The sequence below is a fragment of the Leucopleurus acutus genome, assembly GCF_964270905.1.
Source record: "Leucopleurus acutus genome assembly, chromosome: 21".
Lineage (NCBI taxonomy): Eukaryota > Metazoa > Chordata > Mammalia > Artiodactyla > Delphinidae > Leucopleurus > Leucopleurus acutus.
This window is the reverse complement of record NC_139163.1, coordinates 11,453,897-11,473,992: the sequence shown is the minus strand read 5'-3', so window position 1 is coordinate 11,473,992 and position 20,096 is coordinate 11,453,897. Positions and strand designations below refer to the sequence as shown.

Below are 20,096 nucleotides of genomic sequence, written 5' to 3'. Positions count from 1 at the left end.
AACAGACAGTCTCTTCAGCAAGTGGTGTTGGGAAAGCTGGACAGCCTTATATATATCAATCAAGTTAGAACACACCCATATACCATACACCATACAGCTCCCTGAGCTTAATAAAGGTTGGTAAGTGGAGCTGCCAGCCAGGCCTGGACACCAGGATGGGCCACCAGCTAGGATGGGCCACCAACCAGGATGGGGATCAGGACAGGTCCACTCAAAATGGCTTTAAGACTTAAATATAAGACATGACAACATAAAACTCCATAGGCAAAACATTCTTTGACAGAAGTCATACCAATCAGTCTCCCAAGGCAATAGAAATAAAAGCAAAAATAAACAAATGGGACCTAATCAAACTTACAAGCTTTTGCACTGCAAAGGAAACCATCAACAAAATGAAAAGACAGCCTATGGACTGGTAGAAGATATTTGAAAACGATGTGAACGACAATGGCTTAATTTCCAACATACACAAACAGCTTATACAAATCAATATCAAAAAAAAACCAACCCAATCAATAAATGGGCAGAAGACCTAAATTGACATTTCAACAAAGAAGACAAACAAATGGCCAACAGGCACATGAAAAGATGCTCAACATTGCTAATTATTAGAGCAATGCAAATCAAAACTACAACGAGGGGCTTCCCTGGTGGCGCAGCAGTTAAGAATCCGCCTGCCAATGCAGGGGACATGGGTTCGAGCCCCAGTCCAGGAAGATCCCACATGCCGTGGAGCAACTAAGCCTGTGCACCACAACTTGAGCCTGCACTCTAGAGCCTGCCAGCCTCAACTACTGAGCCCACGTGCTACAACTCCTGAAGCCCGGGTGCCTAGAGCCTGTGCTCTGCAACAAGAGAAGCCACCGCAATGAGAAGCACGTGCACCGCAATGAAGAGTAGCCCCCGCTCACTGCAACTAGAGAAAGCCCGCACACAGCAACGAAGACCCAACACAGCCAAAAATAAATTAAAAAAAAAAAAAGACTACAATGAGGTAATACCTCACACCACTCAGAATGGCCCTAATCTGATTAAGAAGTCTACAAATAATAAATGCTGGAGAGGGTGTGGAAAAAAGGGAACCCTCCTAAACTGTTGGTGGGAATGTGACCTGGTGCAGCCACTATGGAAAACAGTATGGAGGTTCCTCAAAAAACTAAAAATAGAGTTGCCATATCAAATTGCCATATGATCCAGCAATCTGATTCCTGGGCATATATCCAGACAAAACTCTGATTCAAAAAGATACATGCACCCTAATGTTCACAGCAGCACTATTTACAATAGCCAAGACATAGAAGCAACCTAAATGTCCATTGAAAGATGAATGGATAAAGAAGATTTGGGGTGTGTGTGTGTGTGTGTATAATGGAATACTACTCAGCCATAAAAAAGAATGAAATAATGCCATTTGCAGCAACATGGATGGATCTAGAGATTATCATACTACGTGAAACAAGTCAAAAAGAGAAAGACAAATACCATATGATATCATATATGTGGAATCTAAAATATCACACAAATGTACTTATTTACAAAACAGAAACAGACTCACAGACAGAGAACAGATTTGTGGTTGCTAATGGGGAAGGCGATGGACTGGGAGTTTGGGATCAGCAGATGCAAACTAGCATATATAGGATGGAGAAAAAAGGTCCTACTGTATATCACAGGCAGCTATATTCACTATCCTGTAATAAATCATAATGAATATGAAAAAGAATCTATCTATATACTAACAAGAGAGTGAAAAGACAAGCTACAGAATGAGAGAAAATATTTTCAAATCACAGATCTGATAAGGGGTTAATACCCAGCATGAAGAACTCATAATTCAATGACAAAAAGCTAATAATCTAATTCACAAATGGGCAATAACTTCCACAGGAATTTCTGCAAGGAGGAGAAGAGCCAATGAGTACATAGAATGTAAACTGAAATCACCACACGATGCCTCTGCACAACCATGAGGATGGCTATTACCAGGAAAATGGAAAATAACAAGTGTTGGTGAGGACGTGGAGAACTTGGCACTCATGTTTGGCTGGTGGGGATGAAGATGGTGCAGCTGCTGTGGACCACATCCTGGCAGCTCCTCAAAAGGTTAACGTAGAGTCGCCATCTGATCCAGCTATTCCACTCCCAAGATAAATAAAAACAAATGTGCACGCAGAATTTTGTACATGATGTTCACACAGTAGCATTATTCATAACAGGAAATGGGGGAAACAACCCCAGTGTCCACGGACAGAAGGTGGAACATTGTTCAGCCTAAAAAAGGAAGGACAGTGGTGATGACCTCACAACACTGTGAATGTACTTAATGCCACTTAACTGTACACTTCAAAATGGCTAAAATGGCATACTTTATGTTATGTATATTTTACCACAATAAAAAAGTATATTTTCATGTATAGAGACAGTGCCAATCCTAAGACGCTGCATCGATTGATTGACTGGTGTTTTTAAAACTCAGTCTCACTGAAAACTGGTGACGGCTTCTGTGACAAAAGGAAGATCAAACAGGAAAAACATGTTCTTGATATTCTTCTCAAAGTAAAGAGGAAAAAAAGAAGAAAACAATCAATAAATTCAACTAGAATCAAACTACTTAACCATGAACGTTTTAATATCCATACGACATTCTTAAAACAAACTTTCAGACACAAAGTGATTTAAAACTTTATAAAAATATATATACAGCTTCAAACTATACAGTTTATTCAACTTAACAGAATGTCCATTTTTTAATTTAAGACACACACAATTTCAAAGAAATTTTCAATTTTATCCCAATTTCTCACTTGAAGTCTCAGATTACATCTACCTATTATGTACAAACAGATGAATTGAAATGTCCTCAAAGTTCCCAGTGTTTGGGTTACAAAGAAAACTTAGAGAATTTCATCTTCTCTGTGTATAGAAATTAAGTCTCAACCCATTTCATATCTGTCTTTCCTATTTTCTTGTCAAATATTAGCTCTTCTTAAATAGATGTACTGATTTTATTCATTGTTTTTCTCAGGAAGGATATGTGTGATCCAGTAATTAAAGAAAGCTGAGATTACTCGGGCATAGTCTGGAAAGCAAAAAGAAAACAGAACAAAAAATAAAATAAAACAAAAAATTCAAACAAAAAGAAAAATTATAAATTATTGTTTTGTAGATATTAATCCTTAGGCCCAAAGTAAACCCTGAAATAATCTAATAGGACACAACTCGGGTGTTGAAATGATGTTGATTGTCAGCACGCTTGCAAATCCCATAAAAGTATGGGTGAGTTTGGAATATTTGTATTTCACTTGGATACAAAAGTTCTGTTAGTTAGAGCTGAACTCCATAACACCACACGCAATATTACATGCTTAACATCTGAGCTCAAAGAAAACCACATACAAACTGAAATGAAGCAGAAATAGTTTACTTCAAAGGTGGACAAAGTAGCAGGACGTTAGAAGCAGGATTCTAAGTGAGATGAGCTGGAAGGGACAGCACTCAGGTTTCAGGAAACTGTCCCAGGAACAGCCCAGCAAAGGGCCTGAGCTGAGGTCACAGCCCCTCATTTTGGGCCTCACTCCTCGTAAAGATGCTCACTGAGGGGGACGCAGGTCCGGAGGCTCCAACCCTGAGAGCACACACACCCTGTCTGGCTCAGATCCTGGTGCCTGAGGGGCAGCCGACTGCTGCTGAGGCCCCGAGACGCACTTTCAAGCAGAGGCTGGGACTGCGGGGAGGGGTCCCATCTCACGCTCCATGCAGAAGTGTGGCTGAGGTGCCTCCAAACTCGTCCCCCGTCCTGCCCGGGCCAGCTGCCCTGCCCCCCAGCCTCGGGCTCCCGAGGATGGTGGTGGCTAATGTGTGCAGCACAGAGGACTCAGGAGGGTCCAGGGCGGGGATGCCTGCAGCATCTTCATGGTGCGCGGAGCATGATAAAAACCCCACAGATGGTGATGTGCATGTACATGCAGATGACGGAACGCAATATGGGAGACCAACTGTAAAAACACGTGCACCGGCCTCAGGACACGGCTGCTGCACCCCGGTCAATGAAACACCCGTGAACTAGGAAAGAACTAGGAAAAACAATCGTTGAGGCAGCAGAGAGAGAAAGCCCCCTGTGTCTGCTGTTAAATGCTACTATTTCCAGGCTTACTCTATAGACAGGAGAGATACAGCTACTAATTAAACTTCATAAGCTAGTTTTATGAAAAAGAAAACAATTTCAGAATGCTAAATCTGAATTAGACAGAACCAATATTTGAAAATAAAGCTTCACCATTTGTAAGATTTCATTTTACCAAGTAGCTCAACATAGAAAAACTTTGCGCATCCTACATGCACTAAAAAGGAATCCATTTTCATAGAAAAGTGCTTCATGCATAAATTTTAGTTCCACCAACTACTTAAGGTGCTTGTAGGCAAAACCTGTCCAATGGTTTCAATGTAAGAAGCAAGAGAAGCGTTTCCACTCAATCCCCAATCCCTGTTCCAAACTCTCCTGATGCATCTCAGAGCCACGCGTGAAGAACGTCTTCAGTGTGAGGATCCACTGAATTGTAAATGATATATTTTCATCTCTCATAAAAACTTCATATTAGTTTAACTTAATAAAATTGGCTTTTTGCAATCTGAAAATGTAAATTATGGAAGTGTAGATCTTTTTACATTTCTTACGGAAATGTAAATTATTATTATTATTTTTTTTTTTTTGCGGTACGCAGGCCTCTCACTGTTGTGGCCTCTCCCGTTGCGGAGCACAGGCTCCGGACGCGCAGGCTCAGCGGCCATGGCTCACAGGCCCAGCTGCTCCGCGGCATGTGGGATCTTCCCGGACCGGGGCACGAACCCGTGTCCCCTGCATCGGCAGGCGGACTCTCAACCACTGCACCACCAGGGAAGCCCGGAAATGTACATTTTTAAATACTGAATACAGCAGGCCCAACAACCAGCAGTAAGGAAAGGAGCAAACACTGGATCACGGGGCTGGGGGTCCCGAGTGGCCCTGCGGCGCCCCCGGCAGGAGCAGGGCTCTGCCAGCACTTGCTCCCCTGCCTGAGGGTCTCCCTTCCCAGAGCTGCTCCCACTGGCAGCCCACCGGCTCTCACTCCTCCCATACCACCTCTGGTCCTACTCCTCGCGGCAACCCCCCCGAAGGCGCCACCTTCACCCCATCTCTGGTCCCGCTCTGACAAAGCCTCTGTCCCCCTGGACCCCAGGCTGCTCTGTGAGGGTGACTGGCAGTGGCTCTCCCAGGCCTAAGTCCCCACACCTGGACGTCCGACAGGAACCTCCAGCCGGCCCAGCTCAACACCCCACCTGCTCCTGTGGCTGCCTCTCCTGCCTCATGATGCGCTGCAGGCTTCGTGCAGGGCTTTGGGTCACAGACGCCCACGTCCAGTCAGTCGGCAAACCCTAATGAGTCCACCTTCACAGCCGACACAAATCTGACCGCGCCCGGGAGTATGACCGAAGCCCCCGCTGTCCCCGACCCCTTCTCTAGTCCGAACGTGATGGCCGGAGAGATCTTGCTAAGTGCAGTCAGACCCAACAGGCTGGCCTTCCAGTGGCCCCACGTCGCCCAGGATAAAGGCCAACGAACTCAGCACAACCTCCAGGGCCCGACGTGACCCGGTCCCCGGCTCCTCTCCCACCCGCTTCTGACCCCTCGCTCCCCTCCCCACAAGACCCCGCCCCCCCCATGTCTTCTCCGTGGGCTCAACTGTACGAAGCACACCTCACTGACTTCTCGGTCTGGCTTCCTCCATCCCCCACTAGAACGTAAGCCCCGAAGGGCAGGGCGCTCTCCCCTGAAGACCCGCGGCGGGACCAGGGCCGCACAGCCAGGGCAGATGAGGCCCCCTAACAGATCACTACTGGACGTACGGGGGAGGCAGGTCCTCCTGGCGACCCCAACGCGCAGGGGTCTCGTCAACTCCCGCCAGCCACTTGCTAATTATACTGGTGCCGTATTGCTTTACTGCTGGCTTTACTGTTATTTCATGTGACGAAATGTGATATGTGGCTTTTTAAACATGTCAGTCTTGACTCTTTAGCTATACTATGAGGTTTCCAAGGAGAAAAATCATGCACTGTACTCATTTTGAGATTACTGCCCCAAGGTAATCTGCAGAATCACTTCCATGCACTCAACTAAGTTTGTCCAGTGCCTGTCTTGGGTCTGGCACAGAGTTCTGCTCCATGCTGTGCAGGTGCTCTCCAAAAAGTCCTGATCGTCTGATACTCGGTGTTTACAGATTTCTGCGGCCGGAGTATTCCCACCGTGGCCCGGTGGGACTTCAAGCTGCCAGTGTGAAGCCCCACCCATGGCATTGTGAAGACACAAGCACAGTCGGCCCAGCACTCTACAGTTTGCATGAAATGGGCACCCAACAAAGGTTGAGGAAGTAACAAAAGAGAAATCATCTTATAGTTCAACTCCCTTTTTACTGTAGGGTCCAGGAAGGAAGACCAAGACATTTAGAGGACAGAAAAAATGTACCTTCTCCAAATCTAGCAGAGGAAAAGGAAAAGGGAAAAAAGAAATGAACTCTTTCACTTCCATTTAAACTAATAAGGATTTGGTCCTAAGAGTGGAGCTCACAAGTCTGGAGAATTAGATTGTACATGCATATCTGCATATATCATGAGAGATATTTTTATAGCAAGAGAGATGCAAGAAGCATATTCCTCTGTGGGAATCTATTCCTCAAGCCATATGTGCATCCTTATATTTTCTGATTCAGGACTGCTTTGTTAGAGAGTAAGTTTTTCAGAGGCAAACCCTAGACAAGTGTCTAAAGCAGCACAATGAATAAAGTGCACAGTACATACCGGGTGGCATCCTGCAATGTTCTGGGAACACTTCCAGGGCACTCTTCAATCTTTCAGTATCTTGCAAAAGTAACAGCGTTTTCATGTGATCCAGAATGAACACATCTGAGGAGGGCATGCTGTGAGTTTCAAGATATTTAAATAGCTCTCCACTGGTCTCCATGAAGACAGCCGAGTCCGAATCCTTGGAGACACCTAAACAAAGACAGGGTCACTTAGAAATGCATTTTTACTCTTACAAACTGAAGATAAGCTCTTACCTCCTAAAGAAAGCCTCAAACGTATATTTCTATTTAGAACGATGTGTTTGAGAGACAATCAGAACAGAACTTTGAGAAGCAAACCACAAAATACAACTGTTGAACCATAGTGGAAAGGTGGTGTGTTACGGGCACCGATCTCGTAAAGCAGCTCTGAGTGTTCCATGTACCGGAATCCACGCACGGAGCAGGGGAAACACACGAAGCCAAGCCCTCCGATGGCGTCAGGCATCTACAAACAGCATGAAGCTGCTGGGCAGTTGGGATGCTTCAAGGAAGCCAAGGAGGCTGCCCCATGAGCACAGCGCTGTCCCCACTGCTGGCCGGCGGCAGGCCTACATCATGCTGAGGCCATTTCTGCACTATCCTGGTTGGTGTTCACAGGATGCCTAGAATCTGTGACTTCATGGTCTTTGTCAACTTTGAAAAACTCCCAGCTGCCACCTCTTACACGTCCCTTGTGCCCCAGTCCCATGGGTGAGGCTCCTTCGGGCCCATGTGGCTGTTATGCTCCTTCTGTGTTTTCCATCCTTTCCTCTCCCTCCTTCACTCTGGATACTTCCTTCAGCCCGCCTTGCAGTTACTAATTCTCTTTTATGCTGAATCTAATCTGCTGTCTGAACTCGTCTTTGAGTCCTTAATTTGTTATTATATTTCTCAGGTCTAGAATTTTCGTTTGATTATCCTAATAGATTCAAATTATCTGGTGAAAGTCTCCGCTTTTCACCTTTTTTCTCCATCTTCTCCCTACTTCTTGGACATCTAGATCATAGCTATTTTAAGTCCCTTGTCTGGTAACATCAGCGTCTCCACCCCGTGGCCTCTTTCTGCTGCTCTTTTCCTCATGGTTTCGGTCGTATGGTCCGGTCTCTTGCTGTGTCTGACACACTCCTTTGAATGAACATGAAAATTGCAGGTGCTTGGCTAACGACATTTTCCTCCAGAGAGGGTCCCCCCTTGCCTCTGCTCAGCAGACAGAGAAGGGGCAGGCGACTGAACTGACCACAGGGTGGCTGCACGTCTGGCCGGCAGTTGTCCACCTGCACCTGAGCGCGTGGCTGCGTGCTGCGCTGGAGGGTCAGGTTAGCCCTGCCTGCTTGGTCCCTCAGGACGCCACAAAGGCCGCCCTGCCATGTGGAAGAGGTCTGCCTGGTTGCCCTCCTCCCATCCCACAGTTCAGGGCTTGGCCAAGGTTTTGAGGGGGGACAAGGAGAGCTTTGCTCTGGTCTCTGACCCTCCTTTCTTACAGAGCTGGCCGACCCTGGGCCGTCCACTTTCCCCCCCAGACCTGTGAGACCACTGGGGCTCTGCTGGTTTGCCTGCTCTCCAGGCTGCACTGCCCCTTCCCCTGGACCCTTGCCCAAGCCCCTGTCCAAACTGGCAGACACCTTGAGGGAAGGAGGGCAGCAGCATCTGGCTCACCCGGTCTGTGGTTCACCTCCTCTGGGATTTGTCACAAGGGCTTTTCCTCAGCAGCTCTTAAAACTCCAAGTACACTTTAAACTTCAGTCCTCCTTGGCAGGAGGGCTGTCTGCCACAAGCTACTCCCTCACGCAGAGAATGGATAATCTACTGAGATCTCTCTGAAGCCTACTTCTGTTCTGCAGTGTCTCCGCCATGTCCTCCTATTAGTCTCATGTGGATATTCGTTAAGGATGTTTTCAACTTAACACAAAATGTGGATAAACAAGCAAAAGAGGAAAAGGGTCAATCTTGGTTAGAATGGACCCGTTAATCATGGTGTTTTCGCATCACTGTTTAAGTCCATCCCTTACCCCTCCAGTTATCACATAGGCAGTATTTCTCCATCTTGGTCATGCTGGAGGTTCGATGCACTAAGCCCACCACATCCCCTGAATCTCCCAGGGACGGATCAGAATGGTGGCAGTTATCCCAGCACTTCTGTTCTTGGCACCGAGCCAGCACCTGCTCCTTCCTGACCCTCAGGGCTGCTGTCTGTTAGGCTCCACACAAAGGTGAGGGATTATCACCCGTCAGAATAAATCCCAGGATAAACCTCAGCTCCTATATCAGTACAAATAGTGGTCCAATATGCTTACTGAAAAATCTCAAATCACTAAGCCACACATTGGGGAAGCAAATCACCGTGTGTCCGAGAGACAGAGAGCTGTGCTTCCTTCACCTCTCTACTGGCCGATGAAAATGAGCAAGAATTCATCAAAGTCTCCAACCTGGATTTATCTTTTCTTTAAACATAGAGCTGAGAATAGCACCATATTCTGAAGTTGGATCTTAGAGAAATGAGGATGATGAGACCACCCTCGTTTGGACCCACACCTCTAATGGGCTGGCTGTTTCCCCTGGTGAGCCTAGAGCAGGGGGCCAGCCCAGATCTTTGGTGGGATGAATTTAAATATTTGGATTTTTGCCTCAAAACTAACGACTTATTTTGAATACTGAATATTTTTAATGTTTTGTATTTTAAACATTTAAATATTTTACATTTGCTTAATTTTCCAAAGAAGTAGATGCCATTATTCAAAAGAACAACAGGAAAAAACATACCATCATAAAAATAAATTTCTTGTGTTGACTTCAAAAAGTTCAGGATACCATCTGCCTTTTCATTGGTACTTTTAACGTCTTCCTTCCCGGCGTCTGTGGCCCCTTCCTCCTCGGCATCCGGGCCCCCTCCCTCCCCGTCTGCGCCGTCCTCTCCATCACTCACTCTCACGTCGCCCTGCTCACTGCTGGTCTCCTCAGGCTGGTACATGAAGTTGACGCCAGAGACTCCTGTTAGTAAGCCAGCTGCTTTCTTCCTTTTAATTTGCTGTTTCTTTTTCAGTTTCCTTTTTTTATTTTTGCTTATTGTGGGGCCATCTGTGTGGCTGTGGCTGTGTGGCTGCAATTTTTCTTGCAAAATACTCTGCTGTTTCTCTAATTCTGCTTGTTCTAGAGGAATGTTACTGGGATTTTTAAATTTTTTCTTTGAATTATGCTTTCTAATTCTTCTTCTCTTTGGTTGAGCCTGAAGATCCTGATCTATAAAAACAAAAATTCAAATATAACAATTTTCTGTAAAATGGAACCATAACAAACTTACTAGGCTAGATAAATTTTCCATTAGGATCTTGTAATTTTAGTAGAAAAGGAATTTAAAATATTTACTTCAGTGATTCTTAACTTTATACCAACAAAGTACACTGTTGAGGATACTGGGATTTACCATGAAGTAAATTAATAACCTACTTGTTCTTCCAAAAAAGGTGTATGTACGTGTACGCGTATGTGTGTGTATGTGTATTTACTCAACATTGTTACAATCATGACATATGGTATGATTTTAAGGATGTAAGAGTTGTTGCAGTTTGATCGAGAGTAAAGTTTCAAGCCTGTGGTCTTGGGGAGAGAAACATGAATTCTCATGTTTTTTAAAGTGTCCTTTAGCACCTTCTAAAGAGTTACTTGTGTGTGAGGATGAGAAGCAAGCAGTGACGACCTGCCCATCTGAATCAGCAATGGGTCCCGTATGAATGAAGATGAAGTCTGGGCTCTCGGCAGGTAAGTGACATGGTCGAGATGTGGCAGTCACTGCCACGCAACAGACAAGGTCTGGAGTGGATGTGGGGTGGTAAGGCCTGTGGTGGACGTGGGGCCTGAGAGGGGCGACCCGCATGCCAATCCTGCCCCATCCACCCCATCCCCGCACCCTCGTGGCAGTGCATGCCCGTCACATGCTCAGCACATGCCCGGTGCACGCCCAGCACACCCGCTGCTGCCCACACGTGCCCACCTGCTCCGTCCCAGCCAACCAAGGACGGCGGTGCTGCCATCAACGCTCAGACGCTTCTTCTCAACAACCCTCATTTCTCACAGGTTCTCCTTAGGCCTACCACAGGTTATGGTGAGAAATCAAACACCATGCGTGAGACTTCTGAGACACTGTGCGTCACTACGTGGAATGAAGATCCCTCTCCCTGTAATTTGCACTCTAAGGCTTTGATCTGCCGCTGACGTCAGACAGAAGATGCCGTGTGGTCCTTGCGCTGTGTTTCCTGTGATGGGGGGCCTGAGACTCGGAACCCGCTGGCCACACCCTCTGATCCGTGGAGGGGGCTTCTTCTCTTGTTCTGGGCTCTGAGTCTATTTATGCAGCCAAACTCCCACCTGCGCATTTAAACAAGCGTCCACCCGCCCCCCCGGCCTGTGTGACACGGAAGGCCCCCTCCCCTGCAGCTTCGCGTCACCATCAAACCAGACACTGCCTCTGGATACGGGGAGCGTCCTCCCCTGACTCTGGAATGAGAGTCCTCAGTTTTCTCTTGATACACGTGACAACCAGGAGACCTGGTGCTGCCTGCAACTTGGCATGAAGCCCAAATTACTCCTCATAAAATCACGACGTGACACTGTCATACAGTCCCATACTTGGTACATTTTCTCTCTCTTCTCAATCACCAGTGGATGACTGAACACAGCATTTTCCTATTTCATTTGAAAGTTGATATTAACTGATTTTAGAGACCTGCTTAGTGTCGCTGACAGACACCTGATTCATGAGTATCTCTGAATAGCTGGCCCTTGAGCTGGTCTTGTAAAATATTAATGTTTGAAAAATGACCACTGCTTATGGAATTTAAAAAATTTTCCAGATTCAGTTTAAAAAAAGAAAATATTACATTTCTCCTCATTGGGGTCTATTCTTGCCTTTATTGATTTCGAAAAGAAGTCATCCATAGGGTGCTTTATCAAGTCACAGTAAAGCCATCTGGGGACCAGCGTGCAGTCATCTGGGGGCATCCTCACTGTCCACCAAAAGTGGCATCCGGAGAGCTGCTCTCATTTATTCCCCGATATCTCCGTTCTCCAGGCCCTTCCAGCCGAGCCAATTACTGACGTCATCCTCCAGTTCATCTCTCTTTGCAAGTGGTGAGAGCACAGCACGAATGCTGCCCTGTGAGGATGATTATGCTATCAGCCTGCTACTCTAAAAGACTATAAAACAGGAATCTGAGAAGGAGGAGGTGGCAAAAAAGGGTGTAAAACATAAGAGTATCATACTTTTTCATATAAGTGTGTGTGCACACTTCTTAAGAGGAAAACTTAATACACACTGAGATACTGAAGGTCCAGATGCCAGACCTGTGGGGTTAACTGTGGTTTCTGGGTGCTGTGACTGTAGGTTTTTTTTTTTTTCATTGTATTTTTCTGATTTCCAACTGTAGGACATTGAGCAGATACTGCTTTCATAATAAGGAAAAATTATTATTTTAAACTTGATGAAATTATGACAACTCAAAACATGGGATGTCACTAAATTCTACTTAAAGGTGAATTTATAACCTTAAATATGTCAGGAAAGAAAAAAGTCTAAAAATCAATCACATAAGTAAGAAAGAAGCTGGAAAAACAACAGCAACTTATACCTGAGGAAAGCAGAAGGAAAGAAATAACAATCAGAGGAGCACAAAATAAAGGAAGAGAAAAGAAAACCCAACAGAGACAGCAACCAGCACTGACACTGTGAAGAAAGAAAACAGACGAACAGTGCAAGACTGGACGGGACGAGCAGAGGACACATAAAGGCCAGCGTGGGGTGAAGGCGTGTGTTAACATACATCCTGTAGGCGCGAAAGGACCAATAAGATGGCTCTGTGAACAACTCTATGCAAATAAATTACATAGTTTGTATGAAATGGAGGATTCTGAGAAAAGTACAACATACCAAACTGGACACATGAAGAAACGGAAAATCTTAATAGTCCTATATCTATTACAAAATTGAATCTTTAGTTAAAAATAATCCCACAAAAGAACTTCAGGCCTAGGTGGATTCACCTGACTTCTAAGGAACATTTAAGGAAGAAACAAACGCCCAACATACAAAACATTTCTGGAGAACAGACACAGTGACGGTGACCACACGCTTTGTGAGGACAACACAGTTCTTTCAAAACCTGATGAGGACACTGAAAGACGGGAAGGTTGCAGGCCAACCCCTCTCCTAAAGAGCAATACAAAACTTCTAAACAAAATATTAACCGTTTTATTGTAGTGATATAAAGTATTCAATCAATATTAACACCAACAAATCATGAAAACGTGTAGCAAACTAGAAATGTAAGGGAAATGCGAAATGCGATGGAAGGTGAGAAAATCCCGCAGGGACACTGCACGTGGAGCCCTCACCCTGCTGCTTCCCTGCCGGAGGCCCTGGCGATGCAACAAGAGTAGGGAAAGTGTCAGACCTCACGGGGACGCCAGCTACAGACGGCACCACTGTAAGTCCAAAAGGCCCCCAGGCCCTACAGACAGGCTGCATGGGAGCCTGCAGACACAGAAGCAGGACGCGAGCACGGCAAGGAGGACGCCCACCCGCACGGCAACCAGGGTCGCGAGGTAACGCTGGCGAGCGGCAACCTTGGCAGAGAGCACCAATCCCAAGGACCCCACCGGACACTGGAACTGCAGCCCCAGAGCAGCAGGGAGCCTCGCTGTCCCTGGGCCTCCCCGTAATGAGGGCTCCGCAGAGGCAGAAGCAGGGGCGCCCATGCTGCCCTGGGGTCAGCAGACGTGGCACCCGAGTCTCCACCTCAGCTCATGCCCCTGCATCACTCCCAGGGCTCACGCTCCCGGAGGTGGGGGAGTCCTTCTGCTTCTGGACAGCACGGCACCGTCCCGGACGCTCACCACGGGCTCGTGCAGGAGGCAATGGCTGGGGACATCCGGCTCCTGGGGCCAGAGGTCACACGGCCACCCTGCTCTTTCCGCGTCTTGTTCATGGTAACTGACAGGACTAATTACTTGATCTGAAGAAATACTCATCACTCAATGCCCTTTCGATGCTACGTATTTGTTGCTTGAGTCTCTCGTTTTCTCACAAATGAGGGACAGCGGTTACTGCAGGAGGACTTCACCACCCTAATTGTGTGCTACCCGACATGGGCTCACATCTACCTCGGCAGCCGGTGCTTAGAGGCCTTTTCCCCAAAGGAGACATCTTCGTGTCTGTTTCCTAAGTACATCTTGATGCGACTTAGCGTGGAGAATATCCAGTTAACTCACACAGACACGGTTCAATATTTCTTTTGAAAAACAGTAATGCATGTTAATACCTAGATATGATATGTAGGCATTACAATCGATACAAAGATCTGTCAATTTTCTTCTTTTAACATTTCCAGCATAACCTATAGATCACTGGGCAATGGCTACACATAATTGAACATAATTTTTTTTCACATCTTTATGGGAGTATAATTGCTTTACAATGTTGTGTTAGTTTCTGTTGTATAACAAAGTGAATCAGCTATACGTATACATATATTCCCATATCTCTTCCCTCTTGCGTCTCCCTCCCACCCTCCCTATCCCACCCTTCTAGGTGGACACAAAGCACCGAGCTGATCTCCCTGTGCTATGCGGCTGCTTCCCACTACCTATCTATTTTACATTTGGTAGTGTATATATGTCCATGCCACTCTCTCACTTCGTCCCAGCTTCCCCTTCCCCCTCCCCATGTCCTCAAGTCCATTCTCTACATCTGCGCCTTTATTCCTGTCCTGCCCCTAGGTTCATCAGAACCATTTTTTTTTTAGATTCCACATATATGTGTTAGCATACAGTATTTGTTTTTCTCTTTCTGACTTGCTTTACTCGTATGACAGACTCTATGTCCATCCTCACTACAAATAACTCAATTTCATTTCTTTTTATGGCTGAGTAATATTCCATTGTATGTATGTGCCACATCTTCTTTATCCATTCATCTGTCGATGGACACTTAGGTTGCTTCCATGCCTGGCTATAGTATATAGAGCTGCAATGAGCACTGTGGTACAGACTCTTTTTGAATGATGGTTTTCTCAGGGTATATGCCCAGGAGTGGGATTGCTGGGTTGTATGTGTAGTTCTGTTTTTAGTTTTTCAAGGAACCTCCATACTGTTCTCCACAGTGGCTGTGTCAATTTACATTCCCACCAACAGTGCAAAAGCGTTCCCTTTTCTCCACACCCCGTCCAGCATTTGTTGTTTGTAGATTTTCTGATGATGCCCATTCTAACTGGTGTGAGGTGATACCTCATTGTAGTTTTGATGTGCATTTCCCTAATAACTAGTGATGTTGAACAGCTTTTCATGTGTTTGTCGGCAATCTGCATGTCTTCTTTGGAGAAATGCCTATTTAGGTCTTCTGCCCATTTTTGGATTGGGTTGTTTGTTTTTCTGATATTGAGCTGCATGAGCTACTTGCATATTTGAGATTAATCCCTTGTCAGTTGCTTTTAAAAAGAACGTAGCTGTTTGGCTGGGTTACATGCAGAACTCCGAGTAATGTAACATAATTTATAAAGATATGGAAAAATGATAAATTTGACCCTTTATAACATTTTCTACCCCAAACATACCAGACCTTTTCATGATTCTTCATTCTCTGTCGAAAATTAAATCGTTCCTCTTGTTTATGAGCCAAACTTTTCTTACCAGTTCAAATCTCAAGTGCTTTATAAGACTTCCCAAGGTTAGCTTCTCCATCCGCTGTGCTCCTATGGCGCTTGGTCTCTATCGCTAATAACACTTAGTACTGAATGACAAAGTCTGTTACTGACTTTATTCCACTCCCTAACCTCTAAGCTCTACAGCAGTAAGGGTTGTGTTATCATCACGGTTGTTCCTCCAATGTCTGACACACAAGGTTCAATCAAAGAGCTCGTTATATCAGATCCAGCCACGGTGCAGAAAGAGATGGTGCAATCAGGGGACAGAACCCATGTGCTCTGGAAGTCAAGAGCAAAAGCTGCTTATTTATCGTTTCCACAAATATGAATCAACTGTCCTTTGGAGACTGAAGTATGGCTACACGTGGTGCGTTTAAATCTGCTGATCATCAGAGTCACTCCTCGGTATTCATACAACCAGAAAGGACTCTCATAGTCAGGCTTTCTCTCTCCCAGTCAGATAGATTAGGGTGAACTTAGGTAGGAAGTCTGGGTCTCTTGACTTTTTACTAACAGGGAGTTCCTTGGGCTGTCAATGAGTTAAGCCAAGTCTCACACGCAGCCAATGGCTTCTATGGCCCAGGACAAAGCAGGGAGCAGGGTGTAAGGTCACCTTCACAAGGTCAGCCTCTGGACACAGAGGAGATCCATCACTCTGGCTCTACCATGACCAATTGCTACTTCACACCGGATGCTTTTGTTGCAAGTAGTCTCCCGTTTGGCTCTGATTACCTTGAGATTAAGAATCTGACTGGCTGTGAAAATGCAATGGAATTTACATTCAGAATTCGCAAGATTCTTATGCTACCTCATTATTTTAGGATACAGATGGTGTCAAATCCTAAAAGTCACTGCCAAGACTGATGTCAAGGAGCTTACCACTTATGTTTTCTTCTAGGAGTTTTATGGTTTCAGTTCTTACATTCAGGTCTTAAATTTATTTTGAGTTAGTTTTTGTGTATGGTGCGAGACAGGGTTCTAGTTTCATTCTTTTGCATGTGGCTGTCCAGTTTTCCCAACACCATTTATTGAAGAAACTGTCCTTTCCCCATTGTACAGTCTTGGCTCCTTTGTTGTAAATTAATTGACCATATATGTGTGGGTTTATTTCTGGGCTCTCTATTCCATTGGTCTATGTGTATGTTTTTATGCCAATATCACACTGTTCTGATTACTGCAGCTTTGTAATATAGTTTGAGGTCAGAAAGCATGTTACCTCCAGCTTTGTTCTTCTTTCTCAAGATTGCTTTGGCTATTCAGGGTCTTTTGTGGTTCCATACAAATTTTAAGATTATTTGTTCCATTTCTGTGAGAAATTCCCTTGGAATTTTGATAGGGATTGCACTGAATCTGTAGATTGCTTTGGGTAGTATGGACATTTTAACAATAGTAATTCTTCCAATCTACGAGCATGAAATATCTTTCCATTTATTTACATTTGTCATTGTCAATTTCCTTCATCAATGTCTTATAGTTTTCATGTATAGATCTTTCACCTCCATTAAATTTATTCCTACCTAGGAATTTTATTCTTTTTGATGCAATTGTAAATTGGGCTGTTTTCCTGATTTCTGATAGTTCATTGTTAGTGTAAAGAAATGAAACTGATCTTTGTAAACTGATTTTGTACCCTGCAACTTGACTGAATTCATTTGTTCATTCTAACAGGTTTTTTTTTTTGGTGGAGTCTTTAGGGTTTTTAATATATAAAACCATGTCATCTGCAAATAGACTCAGTTTTAATTCTTCCTTCCTAATTTAGAGGCCTTTTATTTCTTTTTCTTGTCTAATTGCTCTGGCTAGGACTTCCAATACTATGCTGAATAAAGTGCCAAGAGTGGACATCTTCATCTTAAATAATTTCCCACCTTCTTTTCTCAGTATCTCTTTATGGAATGTCTATTAGTTGAAGAAATATTAATCAATACATTTTATTAGTTGAAGAAATATTAATCAATATCCAAAGAAGTATTCATAATCTGTTCTATTATTGTAATGCATTCGCTTAACAATAAGCTAAGGTGGTGTACGGGTTTACCAAGATCTAAATATTTCTCTAATCCAAGTTTCTTATGAATATGTGCCAACAATGGTTTGGAAATTAAGTATATACTTTAAGAAAATAAATGGCAATCTGAACAAATGTGGGTTTTCTTTTTTTATAAAGACAGGTTAAAGAGCTGTGCAGACTCCACTGGTAAATTATTTCAAAATTAATATTCTGACCCACATAGTCCTTGGTCAATCATACACCTAAAGCTATGCAAGCTCACTCCACTGTGACTGAGAGGAATCCAGGGTATCAGGTGTGTGTGCCAATAAGATGCCAAAGAAACAAAAACATGAGCGTACAAAATAGTTCTAGTCTTCTAGAAACAATCTAGGTCCTTTTTAGGTGCTCTAAGAACGCATGAACTCTCTTCCGTGTCTAGCCTTTTATGTCACATTGTTGACAGTGCATGGCAGAGGCAGCTGGTCTAAGTGAGGGTTCTCAACTCACTGAGAGAAAAGAGTGGTTCAGAATGACACCACCTCTACTGTCCCTCAGATGCCCCCAAGTAACCTGTGAGAAAGGAAAGGCTTTCACACAATTACATGTCTTAAGTCTCATTTCAATAAATCACCGGGACAAGAATGAAAGCCTGCTAACTCTGAGTCTGGCTTTGCTGCGCCCTTGAGAGAGTATGTGTATGGAACGTGGCGCCGGTCAGAGAATCTCTGCTGAGAGCCTGCCTAGGACTCTACCTTGACTCCGGTGGCCTCTGGTGAAAACTGCACCTTATTAGTCAAACAAGCTAGAGTGCCTGCTGTGCTCTGCACCTGGGAAGCTCAGAGAAATCACGCATCAGGGTTTCTTCAGCCCAAACAGAGCCAGTGAGATCTGAAGATGGATCTGCCTTAGAACTGCGGCCTAAAGCTGTCAAAACTCATTGAAAGGATGGTTGACTCACAACGAAGCCACATTAGAACTGTGCATTTAGCTCATGCTTCCAAAAGTTAACATGAAGTTAATAACTATTTCAACCAGAGCCTGCTATTAGAATACTAATCATAATAGCTTTCCATCAAAATGACTTGATTTTAATGACTTTGCAGCTTGATCTGAACACAAAAACCATGTCAATACAGTCAACCACTTGTGATTATACGAGGAGAGAGGACTGCTCCTTATTTGCAGGCTGTTTTTATAAATAATTACACAACTTGGTTCATCAAATATTGACTGAAGACTTAACACCAGCAGGCGCTGGTGCCTCAGGGAATTAAGAGCTGGCAGTGCTCACGCTTGAACAAGCTTTGCACAAACCCAATCTAATTGGCACAGCAAGCGTGTGGTGTGCTAGTGCAGGATTATTACCCCATCAGGTGGCCAAGGAAACTGAGGCTCAGGGAAGTAAGGAAGATGGCACCCACAGTCAACAGTGGGGCTGCAAACCCAGGGCCCTTCACTCTCACTCTGCCACCTGCCAAGTCGGAGCTCCGTCCCCCAGGGGCTGGAGGTGAGGATGCAAGAGCAAGAAAGTTACAGAAATAACCAGATACTGGATGGAAGGCAAAGGGAGGGGGCACTTCTGTGTCGTGGTGGGGGGCGGGGTAAGGGAGGCCAAGAGAGGACGTGCGGAGGGAAGGATGTGGATGGAGGAGAGGTCCCCACACGGGAGGGACCGAGCAGGGGGCAAAGGCTAGAAGGAAGCCGGAGCCTTACCCGACCCGATCCCGCCTGGCTGGCTGGAGGGGGGAGCAGATCAACAAAGGGGGTGACAGCAAATGTGGCAGGTCTTAGACGGACACAGGCGACGTGTGTGAGGTGAGCGAACGGGAGCCCACGCACCGACCAGCACAGAGCTGGGCCCCAGCAGGACCGACTCGCAAGAACATGAATGGAAGGAGCAGACGGGAACCCCTGGGCTACTTTAGCAGGCAGGGGCAGAGGTCACAGGAGATCCAGAGCGACGCGACGAGCCTGAATGAGCCCTGACAGAGGCAGAGTCACCAGGCAGAGGGGCTCAGTGTCCCAAACTGACTCGCTGCCCCGCCAGTGCCCCACTGCACCCTCTGATGAGAGCCAGACAGATGGGGGGGTCTCGCTTCCCGTTATAAACAGCATTGGAGAGGGCAGTTGTAAGCGAGAAAGTCACCGAAGAGGCGGGGCCACGAGGACCCTGAGAGTGAGACACCGCGGTGACGGTGACGCGCCGGGGAATTGCGCCACAGACCTTAGCGAAGGAATTGAAACCAAAGGCAAGTCAGATTTCATAGGAAATCTGGAAAAGGAAGACATCTGCAGAGGAAGATCCAAAACAAGATCCCAGCAAGGAAAAACAGGGAAACAGCCCAGACAGCAAGCGCAGTGGTTGAGAGTCCACCTGCCGATGCAGGGGACGCGGGTTCGTGCCCTGGTCCGGGAAGATCCCACATGCCCTGGAGCGGCTGGGCGCGTGAGCCATGGCCGCTGAGCCTGCGCTCTGCAACAGGAGAGGCCACAGCAGTGAGAGGCCTGCGTATCGCAAAAAAAAAAAAAAAAAAAAAGAAAAGACACCCGGAGGGA

The 20,096-nt window shown here is 45.5% G+C and overlaps 1 protein-coding gene across 3 annotated transcripts in view; it reads right to left on the bottom strand.

The window, feature by feature from the left end:
* Positions 1–20,096, bottom strand: part of ERICH1 (glutamate rich 1) — a 108,944-nt gene that overhangs the window by 59,058 nt on the left and 29,790 nt on the right. The window contains exons 4-6 of one of the 3 annotated variants that reach the window (XM_082863910.1): positions 9,618–10,094; positions 6,832–7,026; positions 2,437–3,079 (exon numbers count right to left, since the gene is read on the bottom strand). In XM_082863910.1, coding sequence (XP_082720036.1) covers positions 3,006–3,079; positions 6,832–7,026; positions 9,618–10,094 — 746 coding nt within the window. In that variant the 3' untranslated portion in view covers positions 2,437–3,005. Of the gene's footprint in view, positions 1–2,430; positions 3,080–6,831; positions 7,027–9,617; positions 10,095–20,096 lie in introns of those variants that run through there. The other 2 variants (XR_014327087.1, XM_082863911.1) reach the window with 2 other exon arrangements.